This window comes from Neofelis nebulosa, chromosome 16, assembly GCF_028018385.1.
Source record: "Neofelis nebulosa isolate mNeoNeb1 chromosome 16, mNeoNeb1.pri, whole genome shotgun sequence".
NCBI classification, from domain to species: Eukaryota; Metazoa; Chordata; class Mammalia; order Carnivora; family Felidae; genus Neofelis; species Neofelis nebulosa.
The window spans coordinates 3136417-3152999 of NC_080797.1; the positions used below are offsets into that span (position 1 = coordinate 3136417).

The window sequence follows — 16583 nt, forward strand, 5'->3', positions numbered from 1 at the left end:
GACACAGGATCTGAAGCAGGCTCCAGGCTCTGAGCTGTCAGCACAGACTGGCCCACCCAGGCGCCCCCACTCCTACAAATTTATCCAAGAGTTGAAATCATGATCTGGAAAAAAGAGATCTGCATGCCCAAGTTCACTGCAGTATTATTCACGACAGCCAAGATGTGGAGACAACTCAAATGTCCACCGATGGATGAATGATAAAGAGAAACGTACTATATACCCGCAGTGGTTTATTCTGCCTCAAAAAGAAGCATCCTGCCATAGTTGACAATGTGGATGAACCTTGAGGGCATTAAGTTTAAATAAGCCAGTCACACAAAGGCAAATACTGCATGATTCTGCTTATACGAGGTACCCGAAATGGTCACACACAGAGAAGCAGAGGGCAGAACGGTGGTCGCCAGGGATTGGGGGGAGGGGGAGTGGGGGCTGCTATTCAGTGGGGGGATAAAGTTTCAGTTATGCAAAATGATTACATTCTAGAGATCTGTATATCTTGCCTCTAGTTAACAATAGCATATTGCGCACTTAACAAATTTTGTCAAGAGGGTAGATCTCATGTTAAATGTTCTTGCTGCCAAAAACAAACCAAAAAAGCTTGCCAAAAAAAAAAAAACCCCTAAAAACCCACAGAAAGGCAGAAGTGTACTTGAGCAGAATAGCTTTTGCCACCGCACTTCTGAACTCGAGGGTAGGCGAGCTGCAGGGGTGCGCTCGACCTCGAAGGGTGAAGGAGATCCCGAGCCAGTGCTCCAGGGCCAACTGTGGCTTGAGAATGTGGCCACGCATGCTAACAGGCAGAGGGACAGTGGCCAAGGGCTGGGCACTGAGCCCTGTGCCGACAAATACCCATAATGCCCTCTTATAAACCTCATCACAGCTCTGTGAGGTGCGGATTATCGTTCAACAAATACTTAAAAAATTTTTTTCCAATGTTTATTTTTGAGACACAGAAAGTGAGCGGGGGAGGGGCAGAGAGAGAGGGAGACAGTAGGGTCCGGGCTCTGAGCTCTCAGCACAGAGCTCGATGTGGGGCTCGAACTCACGGACTGTGAGATCATGACCTGAGCTGAAGTCGGACGCTAACTGACTAAGCCACCCAGGCACCCCCACAAATACTTTCTTAATTGAAGCATCATCAACTACAATGTGACACTCGTTTCAGGTGTACGACATACTGATTCAGCAATTCTGTACGGGACTCAGGGCTCGCCATGGTAGTACCAGGGGCAGTGAGCACCTGAGGTTGGGATTATTACCTGCTCCGTTTCACAGTTAAGCTTGGAGTTCAAGAGGCTGTTAAGTGAATTTTTTTTAGCCCACTGTCCATTGTATTTTCTAGTAAAATTGAATTTCACAGGCCTCTTAACGGAATTCTAGAGACGAACCTGAAAAATGCAAGTCTTCGTAAGTAACGAAGAGTCTCCGAAAGATACGGCAACATTCCCTCCCTCCACTAGGTGTGGAGGTAGGTGCCATGTTGCATCATAAAACTGAGCCAAATAATCCAGTTGGACAAGGTATCTTCCCTAAGAATCTCCATCGGCTTCTCCTGTGCAAAACCAAGACTTGTGTGAACGTTGGTAACTGGTTATCAACTTTTTTCTGTTTTCTGCTAAAATAATCTGCTCTTGCAAGTGTTATTTGAACACAGGGACTTTGTAAGCCTTCCAAGACTTACCTCTGAAATCGATAGTCCTTCTGATTGGTTGCTGCTACAGGCTGAACTCTGTCCCCCTCACCCCTCCCAAAAAGGTTGAAGTCATACCTCCCAGTACTTTTGAATGTGACCTTATTTCCAAATAAGGAGGCAGAAGATGGAGTTAAAAGGACATCACTAGGGTGGGCCCTCATCCTACACAACAGGGTCCTCGTAAGACGGGGGCTACGGAGGGAGACACACACACACAAATGTGAAGGCACAAAGAGAATGTCATCTGCAAGTCAAGGAACACCCGAGTCTACCAGAAGCTAGGAGAGACGCGAAGTCTCCCTCACGGCCCTGGGAAGGAACCAAACCTGCTGGCACCTCGATCTTGGGACTTCTGGCTTCCAGAACTGTGACACGATACATTTCTGTTGTTGAAGCACCCCCCTGCCCCCGTTTGTTAGGGCAGCCCCAGGAAACGAATACAGCTGCCTTGAAAATAATGTAGCAACTACTATATCTCCTTACCAGTCAGGTTTGTTAAATATAGAAGCACCAGGCACTTCTCCCTTCTCCCATGCGCACAATGGAAAAAGTAAAAACCTTCAAATAACTGGAGTCTGTTTCATTTAAACAGACAGCCCAGGGGCGCCTGGGTGGCTCAGTCGATTGAGTGTCTTGACTCTTGATTTCGGCTCAGGTCGTGATCTCATGGTTGTGGCATCGCACCCCGGATCGAATCCCCCTGCCTGAGGTTCTCTCTGCCCCCGTGGCACTTTCTCTCTCAAAATAAACATTAAGCTGACAGCCCGGATCTGATTCCAAGCCACGGGGTCCCATCACACCACAGCCACACGCAGGCACGGCATTAAGCAGAACTACCCGCTGATTTGTATTCCGTGGTTAGCCTTTGCTCGCTTTCTATTGGCTGCTCTTTTCACTAATAATTTCTAAGTACGCTTTTAAAAATTAATGCCTTACGTGTTTTAAGTGTTGCAAATTTTTTCTCCCGATGTCATTTATCTTTTCATGTTTCAAATGGCATTATTTTCCATAGCCATTTGAACAGTTCATTAGGGCAAGTAAGTTAACTTTCTTTTATGGCGTTTGAAGTTCATGCGTTGCTCGCAAAGGCTTTCTCCATTCCTAGATCACAAAAACCCTCCGTTTTCCCCTCCCCCATATTTTTATACTTTTGTGTTTTGCTGAAGAATCAGGCTTCACATTTCCCTGATGGATAGCTAACTGATCCAGCACCATTAACTGAATAATATAACTCCTCCCCACAGACGTGGAATGTCGCTTTTATCACAAATTATTTTTTTCCTTTTTTTTTTTTTTTTTTTTGCACGTTAAATGTTTTTTCAACGTTCATTTATTTTTGAGAGCCAAAAATAAATGACGCTGGCTTGAACCCACGAACCGCGTTGAACCGTGAGATCACGACCTGAGCCAAAGTCAGAGGCTCAACCAATGGAGCCACCCAGGTGCCCCATCACAAGTTCTTAATGGCGCATGCCATTGTGACAGCAGGGGTGGCACATACAGTTCTTCTTGAAGTAGGAAATAGAGCTCAGATGCCGAGGTGGCCGCTCTCCTCTTTTCTCACTACACCTCTTCCTCCGATGCCCCCACCTTTCGGGATGTTGTCTCAGGAGGGGGGCTTGGCAGAAGGAATACGTACTAGATGTACGTAGGGCACCACACTTAAGACCCCATCGGTTCAGGTTCTGCAGGCAGAAATACTCTTCTACTGGCTGTAGTTGATAGAACTGTGTCCCAAGAAAGGTACGTCCAAGTCCAAACCCCCAACATCCGTGAATTGGAGCTCACTCGGACAAAGGGTCTTTGCAGATACAATTAAGGTGAGGATGTCGAGAGGAGATCATCCCTGATTGGGGAGGACCTTAAATCCAATGGCATGGGGTTGGTACGCCGTGGTGTCCTTTTAAGAGACAGAAAAGGAGATCGCAGAGAGACAGAGGGGGAAAGTCCAGGTGAAGCTCCACGTGAAGACGAGGCAGAGACTCGAGGAAGCCAAGGAACGCAGAGGACTGCCAGCGGCCACCAGGGAGAGAAGAAAGGCACGGGACGGATTCTCTCCGAGCTTCCAGAAGCAACAAGCCCTGCCGACACCTTGATCTTGAACTTCTGGCCTCCAGAGCTGCCGAAGGGTATGGTATATTCCTGTTAAGCCGCCAAGTTTGTGGTCATTGGTTACGGACCCGGCCCGCTTTTCCCCTCGTTGCAAGCACTGCCGTGGACAACGTGAGCGACTGTGGAGAGCGCAGCCTTCGTGTTCCTTTCCCCGGGGAATCTGGCGCCAGTTCTCAGATGGCTGGACGGCACCCAGCAGGCGCCCGTTCACCAGCAGAAGAGGCCTGGGGCCCCCTGTGAGGTGCCGGGCTCTGTAGGTTCCGGAGGCGTGGGATCGATGTCCTCATCCATATCAGATCTGTCTGCTCCCATCTCAGTCCTTTCTTCCTGCCTGATCCAAAGGCTGCTTTCTAGCTGTTTTTCCGCAATTTCCAGCTCTTCCTCTGTCTGTAAGACGGCCACGGTTTCGCGGGGTAAGTGTGAGGAGTACAGGCCGAGTTTGGCCTTACAGCCAAACATCGCTTCGTATGGACTTTGCTGCAAGGAAACGTCGAACACCTGATTCCTCGCCAGCTGCACAAACCGCAGGCCTTCGGCCCAGCGGCGTGAGCGGTGACTCCGCATCCAGGCACGTATCATGTTCTTGACGTCACGGCTCGCTCGCTCCAGGGAGCCCTGGCCTTGGCCAGGGCGGTGCTGACCACAGACGATCTTCAGCTCCGGCCATACCTCATTGAGCTCATTAACAACCTGGTTTGTGAACTCTACGCCGCTGTCAGATTCTAACACGCCGGGGGTACCGAGAATTGTGAAAATATCCAACAGGACACTGACCACCTCGTGGGCCTGTTTAGCTCTTAACGGTCGTAAGATGATAAACTTGGTCGAGTGGTCCTGGTAATACAAAATAAACTTGAACTCACCATCGGCATTTGACTGCATGTCAAATACTTCAACTTGGCATCTGGAGTCGATGTCCTTAAAAGGCATGGGCTTGGGCGCAAGACCTCTCTTGGGCACTGGGTTCTTCTGGTGGCACTGTTTACAGAGTGTCAGATACAGGACAATGACTTCTTTGGTGACATTCCCGTATTTTCCTTGTAGCTCCTTGAGCATCCGTGTCCGCCCACCGTGTCCAATATTGAGGTGTGTGTCGTGAAGAATGTCAAACAACTCTTCTTTATGTACGTAATACCGTATTCGATCACGTTCCCTGTGAGCGGCCTCTATTAGCTTCTCCGTGCCTTGCACAGAGATCACATCATATTTTGCTGCGCGGCGGTAGTCGCGTGATGACTTCTTCCCCTTTTCCTTGGCTTCTTTGACTTCCTTTATTGTTTGAAAGTACTTTTCTTTGGAAAACACCTTGCTGTTGTAACTTTTGCTTTCTACTAACTTTGTCACACTTGTAAGAAACTTTTCTCTCATGTCACTTATCTCCATTTCCGTTTCACTTGTGCTGGAAACACCAGGGGAGTCATTTCCAGCTTTCTGGGGCATCATGGAGAGCTGTAAGAAGGATCCTAGGAAAGGGAGAAAGAAACAGAGTTCAATTCACTGATATTCCATCTGGAAGACTCTCCCTCCAGAGTTCTGCATTCTTCCATCTGAAATTTGAAGACGACTACATAGAAGAAAGATAACACGATAATGATACAAAGCAGTAACAGAAAAAGGCAACTAAAAAGCCAAGCAAGGGGCGCCTGGGTGGCTCAGACGGTTAAGCATCTGACTCTTGATTTCGGCTCAGGCCAGGAGCTCACAGTAGTGGGACAGAGCCCCACACTGGGCTCTGTGTTGTGCATGGAGACTGCCTGAGATTCTCTGTCTCTCAAAATTAAAAAAAAAATTAAAAAGCCAACGAAGACCATCCAAAACCAGGGCATGTCAAAAGAATTTTACATCAGTAAGATATATACGCAAATACGTAGTAATTTTAGACTTCACGCAAACAGAACAAATGAAACTGTTAGCTCATATGGGGAAACCTGATTAACTGGTCTTCATTAATTGAACAGGAGACAGGATAAATGGAAATGCTTAAGGGCAGTGGACTAATACCTTCCTTCGGTAGCTTTTTTTGTTTGTTTTTAAAAAACTTTTTATGCTTATTTATTTTTGAGAGAGAGAGACAGAGTGCAAGCAGGGGATCAGCAGAGAAAGAGGGAGACACAGAATTCAAAGCAGGCCCCAGGCCCTGAGCTGTCAGCACAGAGCCCGACGCGGGGCTTGAACCCATGAATCATGAGATCATGACCTGACCCGAAGTTGGACACTTAACCAACTAAGCCACCCAGGCGCCCCTCCCTCAGTAACTTTTAAAATAATATAAACAGGAGGGGCGCCTGGGTGGCTCAGTCAGTTGAGCATCTGACTTCGGCTCAGGTCACGATCTCACAGTTTGTGGGTTCGAGTCCCGCATCAGCCTGTGTGCTGACAGCTCAGAGCCTGGAGCCTGCTTCAGATTCTGTGTCTCCGTCTCTCTCTGACCCTCCACGGCTTGCATTCTGTCCCTCTCTGTCTCTCAAAAATAAATAAATGTTAAAAAAAAAAATTTTTTTAAATAATATAAACAGGAGAACATTGCTAGAAGGTTATCACACGATAACAGCAAACTTTGAACTTGAAGTTCACGGCAGAGAGGGCTCTTCAGCCTTTCCACAATCAGCATAATCAGTTTCTTGTGGCCCAAGAGCCTGTCCTCGCTTTAGGAGAATCGAGGAGAAGGTGGTAAGAAATTTTACGATGGTTTTCCCGTTGACCATACACAGGATTAGCGAATGAAGAGTCTGAGTCCTTACCCCGAGTGACCACATTCTCATAATTGTCCAGCATTGTGTCCCTGCACCCTTCAGCAGTCCTTCCAGAGGCTTCCAAACACCTTTAGTCCTCGGTCATACCCGCCAAAGGTCGCTACCTCTTGAGACAACGCCAGCTGCAGACACAGGGACCATTCCTGGCAGCCACATCGGGACTGGGGAAGGGAGAGCGGAGGGTACCTGGAATGAAGCCACGCCAGCATAAATGACTTGGCACGTGAGTCATGTGAATATTATATGGAAGATCCCAGCAATAAAGACAAGGTTTCCTATCCAACCACGTGAGTCCTGCTTCGTGGGTAAGAAAAAAAAGTTCTGCCCTCCTGGGAGGTCTGTAGGCCTGGGCTGTTTTGACATTGCCTGAGCTGAGAGCCACATATTTCCGGAAAAAAAAACAAAAACAAAAACAGTGAGTCCAAATGAACCTGGGTGCTCCCAAGGCTGGGAGACACTTTTGTGGGTACAGGCTTGATGGCTCTGAATTGAGGCAGCAGGGTGTTTCCAGAAATGGAAATACTATACGTTATGTACAGATTTGTCAGGAGAGTATCATGCCAAAAAGAGATACCCCAAACAGAGTCCACAATCCACCAAGGTCGGAGAATTCCTCAGGGAAAGAACTTGATACTCAGGTGTCTAAACCCAGATTCCTTAGCACAACTCCAGATGGTGGGATGGTGATGTGGCCGGGGGAAGAATTCATATGATGGTAACAGGAATCCCAACAGTCAGAGGAAAACAAGATCCCCAGGACCCCAGCCATCAAATGCAGAGCTGAGGGATAGGGCAGAATCCTGAAAAGCAGAGAAAGATGAAAAGGGTTCAGAGCTCTGAGCAAGGGTCTTAGCTGAGCCGAGGTCCTGAAGGTTCTCCACTAAAAAGGCTTCAAACTCCCTCGCTCAGCATCACTGGTTGACCATGGAACATTCCTGATTCTAAGACATTACTGACGACAAAACCACTGCCTTACTGATGGCCTTCTTTTGAGCGGAAAAACAGAGAACTTTTATTAAATGAACACATCCAAATTAAAACATGTGGAAGACACACATTTTAGTAGTGAAAAAAAAATAGAACGTTTGCGAGTGCTGTTTAAGTCTGAACTCAAGATCCTCAGTGTACGATGATGTTCTAAAGGCTCTGAAAAGTTCTGCAGTAAAACAAAGTTTGCTTCATCTACCAGTCTCATTTAATCCCGGATATGGCGCTTTGTTTCTGAAGGAGTATCTGTTGTCATCTCACAGCCTTAGTGGTCCTTAGAACAGACCTGAAAACCGCAAGATATTCAACGGAATCCAGTAAAGTGCCTTCCAGACTCCTCACTGAAACCAGTGTCTCTCCGAAATTGAGTGGCTGCACTGGCAGCTGTAGGAGGCCCTTCAGGGGACTGCAAAGGAAGGAAGGGCCTCATTTCCAACTTGTAAAAAAAAGAAGACAGGCTGGAAACAATTTATAATCAAAAGATGCAAAATCTCAGTCTTTAATATGAGATACGGTCCTTACACTACAGCAGGAAATTCTGAGGCACAGCCCAAAAACCACATTTGGCTAACAGACTTACTTTGGTTAGTCTACCCAGTGTACTTTTTTTTTTTTTTTAATTAGAACGATTTACCTATACTTAGAGATTGGGGGATTTCACAGAAGCATCTTGACTGATGTGCTTGGAAAACGGGAAGATCTGGATACGCTGGGAACTTTGCTGCTTGGCAACAACTGGCTGGAGTGGAGACAGCAGCTCCCGTTAAACAGTCTGTACGCTCCTGTTTCTCAGGGTCCCTAAGCCACCTGCTACCTTGTTCAGCTTACCTGCCCATCCCTGCGGCTATCTGGGTTTTCAACACCCGTTCCAAGGCAGCATGAAAGGACTGTGTTCAGCTTCCCGGTGAGATCTGTGCCTGTTGGGGGGAAACTGATAAATGACCTTTGGTTAGAGAAAACTGGAAACACCTCCCTTCCTCACCCACCTGTGAGTCTTTGCTTTGGCGCCCCAGATCTGGAACGTCCTTTCACTGATCTTCCGGGTCACCCCCAGCTCAAAACGGCCTGCTTCCCGATGCATTCGGCAACTCCAGCTAATGGCCACGCCCCCCTCCCTGGGGGCGGGGCACTCAGCGGAGCCCTTCGCTTTGTATTTGTAGCGACTGGTTCAGGTATACGCAACCTAGCAGGTAGGAGCTGGGCCATCCACCTAGGTATTTTCGCTCGGAGGGCCAAGGAATACAAACCCGAGACAAAAGATACTCAAAGGACGTTTGCAAACACTTCCCGTCCGGGTGCAGCGGCGAGGCCGTGCAGAGGGAGGGCCAAGGATGGCGGCGTGGGAATTCAATTTAGGACTTTACCACTCGCTGTGTGTCTGTCTCCGGCAGTTACTGAGGTTTCAACGTTTATTTATTTTTGGGACAGAGAGAGACAGAGCATGAACGGGGGAGGGGCAGAGAGAGGGAGACACAGAATCGGAAACAGGCTCCAGGCTCTGAGCCATCAGCCCAGAGCCTGACGCGGGGCTCGAACTCACGGACCGCGAGATCGTGACCTGGCTGAAGTCGGACGCCCAACCGACTGCGCCACCCAGGCGCCCCAAAGGTTTCAGTGTCCTCCACCGTCACAGCGGAGGTGCCAGTTTCCGGATGAAGACTCGGTGGTAACGCCGGATAAAGCGCTAAGCCCAGTGTCCCCGCACCTTCCAACACGGACACTCCATCTCCTCCTGGGACCTGGTTCGGGCACCACCTACCCCTGCGCGGCCTTCCTCCCCGCACTCCCGCGGGCTCCGCCCCTCCCGGGCCCGTCCGCGGACCCGCCCCGCCAATCCCGCGAGGCCAGAGGGGAGGACGGGACGCCCGGGCGGTGAGGGATATACGCCTGGGGCCGCGGCGTCGGGGACCGCCCACCCCGCGTCCAGCCGCGGTCTCTCCTCCCGCCCGCGCGTGCCCAGTCGGTCCCTCAAGCCGCTCGCCCCGGAAGCTGCTCCGCGCCGACCGGAAGCCCCGCCCTTGACGCCGCGAGCCGGCCGGCACCCTTTCCACGCTCGGGACGGGGGCTCGTGAGCGTCCTGCGCTGCCTGTCGTTGGGAAGTGGCGGGGACTAGGGATACGCGAGGCCGGCATGCGCGTGACCTTGGCAGAACAAGCCACCGAGCCCGGTCCCCCGCGGCAAGACTGGTTATTTTCCCACGTTGTTGCAAAGCCTGCAACTCGCGAAGTCAACTTGCCGTCAGCATTCTGAGTCCGGCAGCTTAATCTAAAATGAGGGCAGAGGCGTCCGTGTCTGCAGTGCCTCCACCTATTTACGTGGTCGCGAGAACCTGCGTTTCATTCAGATGGACAGCGCTTACTTCTAACTGCAACCTAAAGATTTGTTTCGTTAGACTCTGATGTAACGGCCCCCTTCCGTGCGGCACCAGTGCATTAAAACAGGTTGGTAAAAGGGGCCCGCGGGCATGCCAGGGATCCTGTAGTTTCTCACTGTAGGGGAACAGCCTGGGGCAGGGGGCTGGACGCTGCTGGGAAAGCCTAGCAGCTCCTGTCCTCCTGACAAGACTTTCAATCCAATGGCAATCTAACTTTTAGGAAAAAAAATTAAAAATAGGCTACTACAACATAGACGTGCACCTAACAGGAGACAGGTTCAAGAGGCAGGATCTCACATAGCTTCCTACTAGGCCTTCTTCTCAATGAGGCATGATGTCCCCCAAATACTGCTTGCTGTAAAAATGAAGAAGGGCCCCGGGCTGGCTCAGTCCATGCAGAGTGACTATCTCAGGGCTGTGAGTTCCAGCCACATGCTGGGCATGGAGCCAACTCCAGGGGGGAAAAAAAAAAAAAAAAAAAAGGAAAAGAAAAAATCACTACCTTAGCAATCCTGATTTCAGAATATTGTTAAATCCTAGTTGTTAAAAGAACTGATGCTCACATGAAAAAACCCAAACAGTAAATCAAGCCACAAGATAGGGGCGGCCTGCCTCCAGATGGCAAATGCCACCTAACTTCCCTGAAAACGGGTCCCCTGTGAAGTAGGTAGTATCTCCAGGCACCACACAGAAATTAAAGGCTCATCATTTTATCATTTTAACAGTTTTTATTTAAAGTTGAATATAAGATTACTTTATTCCTGCATCTTCTCAATTGTTTCTTCCTTATATTTGCCCTTTTCCTTTCCTACTTGGCGAGATTTGGCTTTGCGTTCAAGGATCTTTTTGCGGTCTTTGTCCAGTTTTAGTCTAGTGATAACCACCTGCAGAAAAACAGAAACATTTCTATGCTTTAAATAGTTACTAGTTTCACAAGCTAACCATACGTATTTTTGTTTCTATTATAACCTCAGAATCATAAAGTTGGAAACGTAGCCCCTACTCACGCTTCGACCCACAAAATCATAGTACGGACCTTGTTTCAACAGATCTAATTGTCAAAGACCTCCAGGTTACGATAAATTTTAGTTTTATGAAGGAAGGTGAGGGAAAGGGGTAAAGGGCACTGAACCAGGTTTGCAAACACAGCACAATGACCAAAAAGAGAATCTCTGCCATCAGAGAGCTTGTATTTTAGTATGGGGAGAGAGAAAACAAATTAAGTGAATGTATATCAGACTCTGACATAGAGAAAAACCGGGCAACGTGGGGAGGCTAAGGAATGCTGGCAAACAGGCTAAGTCATAGGGTGGTCAAACAAGGCCCTACTGGTAAGGCTCCATTCAAACAGACACTTGAAAACTTGAACACATTACGGTGAGAGAAGTCAGAGACCTGTACTGTATGGCTCACGAGCATGTGGAATTGTAAAATATGAATAAAATGGTGGTCACCAAGGGATAGGAGACAGGATAGATGTTAAGGGTACAAAGTTACAAACAGTAACCCCCTAGAGATACAATGTACAGCACAGTGATCTCTACACAATACTGCATCATAATCACCAAACTTACTAAGAGACTAGAACTTAGTTACTCCAATTACTAAAAAGGATAACTATGCACCACACAGAGGTGCTCGTTATTGCTACAATGGCAATCATATTATATATAAAGCTATCACACTAATAGCTCATACACCTTGAATTTACATATTCTGTCAAATATATTTTATTTTTTTAACGCTTACTTATTTTTGAGAGGGCACGTGCGAGCTGTGGAAAGGCAGAGAGAGGGAGCGAGAGAAGACCGAATGGGCTCTGAGCTGCCAGCTCAAACTCCCGAACCATGAGATCATGACCCGAGTTGAAATCAACAACTGGATGCTTAACCAACCGTGCCATCCAGACACCCAATAGATTCCAATAAAAAACAAACAGAAAAGATAAACACCTGGAAAAAAAGGGGGTAAAGTGAAAAGCGATTCTGGTAAAAGTACAGCAAGTCCAAAGGTCCAAAGGCAGAACTTAAAAGGTTTATACGTACATGTTTCTCAATCTTAAGTGTGTCTAAGAATCAACTGGAGAGCTTGTGAAAACAGATTAATGGTGCTGCCCCAGTAGACCTGGAACAGAATCTGGAACTCTGATCAGGCGGCCAGGTGATGCTGCTCACAGCAGACACGCTGTGAGCAGTTCGGCTGTACGAGCAAGGAGGCCAGCAGACTAGATCACGAAGAGTGGACGTCTACAAGTGGCTGGTGAGGGGATCGAGTAAGGTCTTAAAAGGCCACTCTGGGGCACCTGAGTGCGTCCGACTCTTGATTTAGGCTTGGGTCATGATCTCATGGTTTGTGAGTTCTAGCCCCACACCGGGTTCTGCACGGACAGTGGGGAGCCTGCTGGGGGTTCTCTCTCCCTCAAAATAAACAAACAAACTTCTATAAAAATAGAAACAAAAAGGCCACTCTGAAGGGAACAGACAGGATTCTAAATAGAACAGACAGGGGGGTGTAAAATAATAAATGACATTTTCGTCCTGAGCAGTTGGGAGGACAGAGCTGCCCTACACGGCGATGGAGGCAAACTGTGAACCAAGTCAGAAGTTTGAACACATTAGGTCTGAGGTCATTAATCAGAAAGCCAAGCTGAAATGCAAACTAGGCCACTGGATGCAGAGGTATGGGTTGGAGTCACCTGCCTTTGTATGTGTGACGTCCCCAGGCGGAACTAAAGACATGAAGGTGATCACTGCGCCACAGCGAGGAAGTGGGTATGTCCTCAGCTGTGCTACCTTGAAAAGACCAAGATTTCCTCACCTGGAATCCAGGTCTGCCTGCCTGCCAGAGTAGGCAGCAGCAAATACACGTGGCAAAGAACCCAATTCTTTCCCAAAGTTTAACAGTCTGGGTAGTGCTAGCGATCCTGTTCACCAGGAGGCAACCCAAAGTGTTTCTGAAAGAAACCCAGAGGTTTCTTTCCAGATGCACATATGACTGGCGAAGGTTAGAAAACGAGAAAGTCCTTGCTCTTAAGAGAACATGCGAGGATGTGTCAAGACGCTTGTAATCCACTGGGGGTGTTGAAGAGGGGTAAAGAAAATGCGGGAAGATATTTATAGTGAATTCCAGGTGAAAGATATGCAGGAATTTTACCACACCAGTCTTTCAACTTTCCTGTAGTTTGAAAAAGAGATTTATGGTGGCAACATAAAATGTTTCAAAGCAAAAAACACAAAACTGGGGAGCCATCAGTAGCTCAGTCAGTTAAGTGGCCGACTCTTGATTTCGGCTCAGGTCCTATCTCTGTGAGTTCCAGCCCCACGTCAGGCTCTTTGCTGCCAGTGCAGAGCCTGCTTGGAATTCTTTTTCCCTCTCTCTGCCCCTCCCTGGTTTGCTCTCTCTTAAAAGAGAGATCAATCAGAGACTGCTGGATCAGAGAATTCACATCCAAGTTCCAGACAGGCACCTGTTATGGGTTATTAACAGACTGGATTTTCTATCCTGGCTCAGACACTATCACCATCAGGAGATCTTAGCTTCTGTGCTCCAGTTTTCTTCCCCATTTGTAAATGTATGAAATCTCTGCAAGGCTGTAAACTTGCCATACTGACTCCACTATAATATGTAAAAACAAATAGGGGATCAGCTCCATTTAATCTAAAAATTACCCTATTTCCTAGCAGCGCCTGGATGGCTCAATCAGTTAAGCATCTGACTCTTGATTTCTGCTCAGGTCACCATCTTACCGTTCATGAGTTCGAGCCCCACACTGGGCTCTGCGGGGACAGTGCGGAGACTGCTTGGGATTCTCTGTCTCCCTCTCTCTGCCCCTCCCCTGCTCACTCTCTGTCTCAAAATAAACATTAAAAAATAAAATAAAAATAACCCATTTCTTGATTTTAAATTTTGTTGTCAGACTGATCAGTTTACTAATTGCTACTGACCAAAAGGTACATTAAATATACAAAATGACTGTTAAAAACAACTTGATCTCATAAAAATTTTTAGACTGGTTTCCAGGACTCCATTCAAATATGGTATTTGCCCTAAGACTGGTTTCTAGAACCTCTAAAATCGGGAGTCTTTCTATGGGATTGCTCTGCAAACAAGCAGTCCCACCTGCCAACACTTGCCGTAATTTCCTTCTCTCAAGCATTCTCAGAAACACCCACCTTGCTGGGGTGGATGCCCACGTGGACAGTCGTGCCATTGGCCTTCTCTCGCTGTACTCGTTCAATGTAGATGACGTATTTCTTCCTGTAAACCTGGACCACTTTGCCAATCTGCTGACCTTTGTAGTGTCCTCGCACAACCTAAATACAAATTCACGAATGACAGAAATATTAAGAAAGTCAACCTTGCAAATCAGGAAAACGAAATCACGTAAATGTCATTCACTCTCTCAGATCTGTAAGACCCTTCAGTTTTGAAAGATGTAACGGTTACTGGAAACACGGGAGTAATTCTCTCTGCCTTTAATTAGCCTGCAAATAAACCCTGCCCTCATATACGCCTTGTGATGGACAGTACGCCCATCAACTGATGGGTCTGCAGTGGTGGGCTTGGTAGGTTAAAAACAAGTCCACTTAGGCTTTTTGTAGCTGGGTGACCACAAGGAACTTTACTCCGTCTCAGAGGAAGCGAGAGGCCACAAGATTTAATTCACAACCCAATAAAGTGTCCCACCCGGTAACAGAGTAGGCAGCAGCAAATACATGGGAAAAAACTCAATTCTTTCCCAAAGTTTAACAGCGTCCTACCCGGTAGTCCTAAGATCCTGTTCGCCAGGAAGCAACCCAAAGTGCTTCTGAAAGAAACCAGAAATTTCTTTCCAGAAGCACATCTTCTCGCATGAAGACGATCTCAACAGAGAAGACCACCTCCCAAATCTAGGGGCAATTCTAGCACCAGCCCAGTAGCAACCAGGGGCTGTTCGCAACCTGCACCACTATTTGGGAACTGGCTTCATCTTTAAATGGGCATTAACCTCATCAAATAGTACGGGGGACAGGCGAGTTGCTTTAGAGACGGCCTAAAATCTTGCAATCGACAGCGGCACGTTCCAACTAAATAACATTCACAGAAACGTTCGCTTAAATAGATTTGGCAAGATATTCACCTGTAAATGTGAAACCACCAGAGAAGACTGCAGTTCAGTTACAGCTTCTGTATCTGGACCCTCGACAGCCTCTTCAATGACCAAACGCACCAAGAAAAAGAGAACCGCGGGGTAACGCTCTGGTTCCGAACCACCTTTCCGCTTTCTGATACTTGGGACAATTGCTCTTTTTTTCCTGTTTGGGTTCTTAGTGCCCTTGTGCAATCCTGCTCTGGGGAGCACAGTCTCAAGTGCATCTTTCTCAGATGATCCCTCTTCTATGCCAGGTGTGGGGGTATCTGCCAAGACACCCGGGCACAGCACATACCTGTACTTCGTCGTCCTTCCGGATGGGCATGGATCGAACGTTGTACTTCTGTCGTAGCTCTTTGGAAAGAGGGGAGGACATAATCTTCCTGCGAATGTGCGAAGGTGCATTGAAATGCCTTTTACGGTTCTTGCTCCGATCGGAGGTCACAAACGGATTGAACTTCATGTTGGCTAAAGAGAGAGTGCAAAGAGGCTTAAACCCTTAAATGCTCAAAATCTCATTCAGCGTCCCAACAAGTGACATTCCCAACAATTTCCTCTTGAAGTCTCAGGAAGCCCACAGAAACTGTTGTACTTTGTATGTTCGTTTATGGGACAAAGAGTTTTGTTTTGTTTTTTAAACGTTTACTCATTTTTGCAAGACAGAGCGCAAGCCGGGGAGAGGGAGACACAGGATCCCAAGCAGGCTCCAGGCTTTGAGCTGTCAGCACAGAGCCCCACGCGGGGATCAAACCCACTAGCAGTGAGATCATGACCTGAGCCCAAGTCGCTTAGCCTACTGAGTCACCCAGGCGCCCCCGACAAACGATTTTCCATTACTAACAGACTTGTTTTAGTTCTTAAGCTTTTATTTTAGTTCACAGCCTCCAAGCACCTGAAATATCGGGTAAGGAACTTAAGACAGGACTTGTATCTCTGATGAAGACAAAGCGGTCCGATAACTCAATTACAACACTACGCTTTACAAAGACCAACCAAAGCCAATACCCTACGGACTCGGACGTGAACACATTTAACTCCGTTCTCCCCAAACCTGGGAAACGCTGCACATCTCGGGTCGAAGAAAACCTTCTAATGAGCGCGGCCTGCAAGTTCCCTGGCTTTGCCAAAGTTATTTCGAGGCTCTTCTTTAAGAAACGACACTGAATAGACTTGAACCATCTGCGCAGAACCCCTCCTCTCCAGGCTCCGATTCCGAGTTCCCAAACCCCTCTCCTCCCTTCCCGAGTCGGCTGCCCCTGGAATTAAGAGGAAGACAGGCTGGGGACCATCCTAGTCCCTCTCCCTCGGCGCTACTCGTTCGCCGGGAGAGTATCGGGCCCCTAGCGCCAAAAGACAGCACACCCGTCAACGGATGGCTACGGATTACTCGCGCTCGGCCGGCGAAAACTCACCCGCTGCAGCTCCAGCGATGGCCGCAAAAGGGAAGAGAGCTACACGCTACTTCCGGTTCTGTAAGTTTACGAGAGATCTCGCGAGACCGATCGTCTCTTGGCGCGAGAGAGGCGCTGG

At 48.0% G+C, this 16583-nt stretch overlaps 2 protein-coding genes across 15 annotated transcripts; both read right to left on the reverse strand.

The window, feature by feature from the left end:
• Positions 1-1671: 1671 nt before the first annotated feature.
• Positions 1672-9512, reverse strand: KRBA2 (KRAB-A domain containing 2). Of its 14 annotated transcripts, none has more exons than XM_058705901.1 (4): positions 9308-9512; positions 8377-8465; positions 6550-7361; positions 1672-5271 (listed from the first exon to the last, which is right to left on the reverse strand). In XM_058705901.1, the coding sequence occupies exons 3-4, from the start codon at positions 6581-6583 to the stop codon at positions 4016-4018; spliced, it is 1290 nt and encodes a 429-aa protein (XP_058561884.1). In that variant the 5' UTR covers positions 6584-7361; positions 8377-8465; positions 9308-9512; the 3' UTR covers positions 1672-4015. The 14 variants fall into 14 exon arrangements, with proteins under 14 accessions (XP_058561884.1, XP_058561886.1, XP_058561879.1 ...); XM_058705903.1 differs by having other exon boundaries at positions 6550-6747; positions 8377-8479; XM_058705896.1 differs by having other exon boundaries at positions 8377-8479.
• A 1118-nt stretch (positions 9513-10630) lies between these two features.
• Positions 10631-16571, reverse strand: RPL26 (ribosomal protein L26). Its single transcript, XM_058705912.1, has 4 exons — positions 16466-16571; positions 15349-15521; positions 14095-14235; positions 10631-10806 (listed from the first exon to the last, which is right to left on the reverse strand). The coding sequence occupies exons 2-4, from the start codon at positions 15514-15516 to the stop codon at positions 10678-10680; spliced, it is 438 nt and encodes a 145-aa protein (XP_058561895.1). The 5' UTR covers positions 15517-15521; positions 16466-16571; the 3' UTR covers positions 10631-10677.
• Positions 16572-16583: the final 12 nt, after the last annotated feature.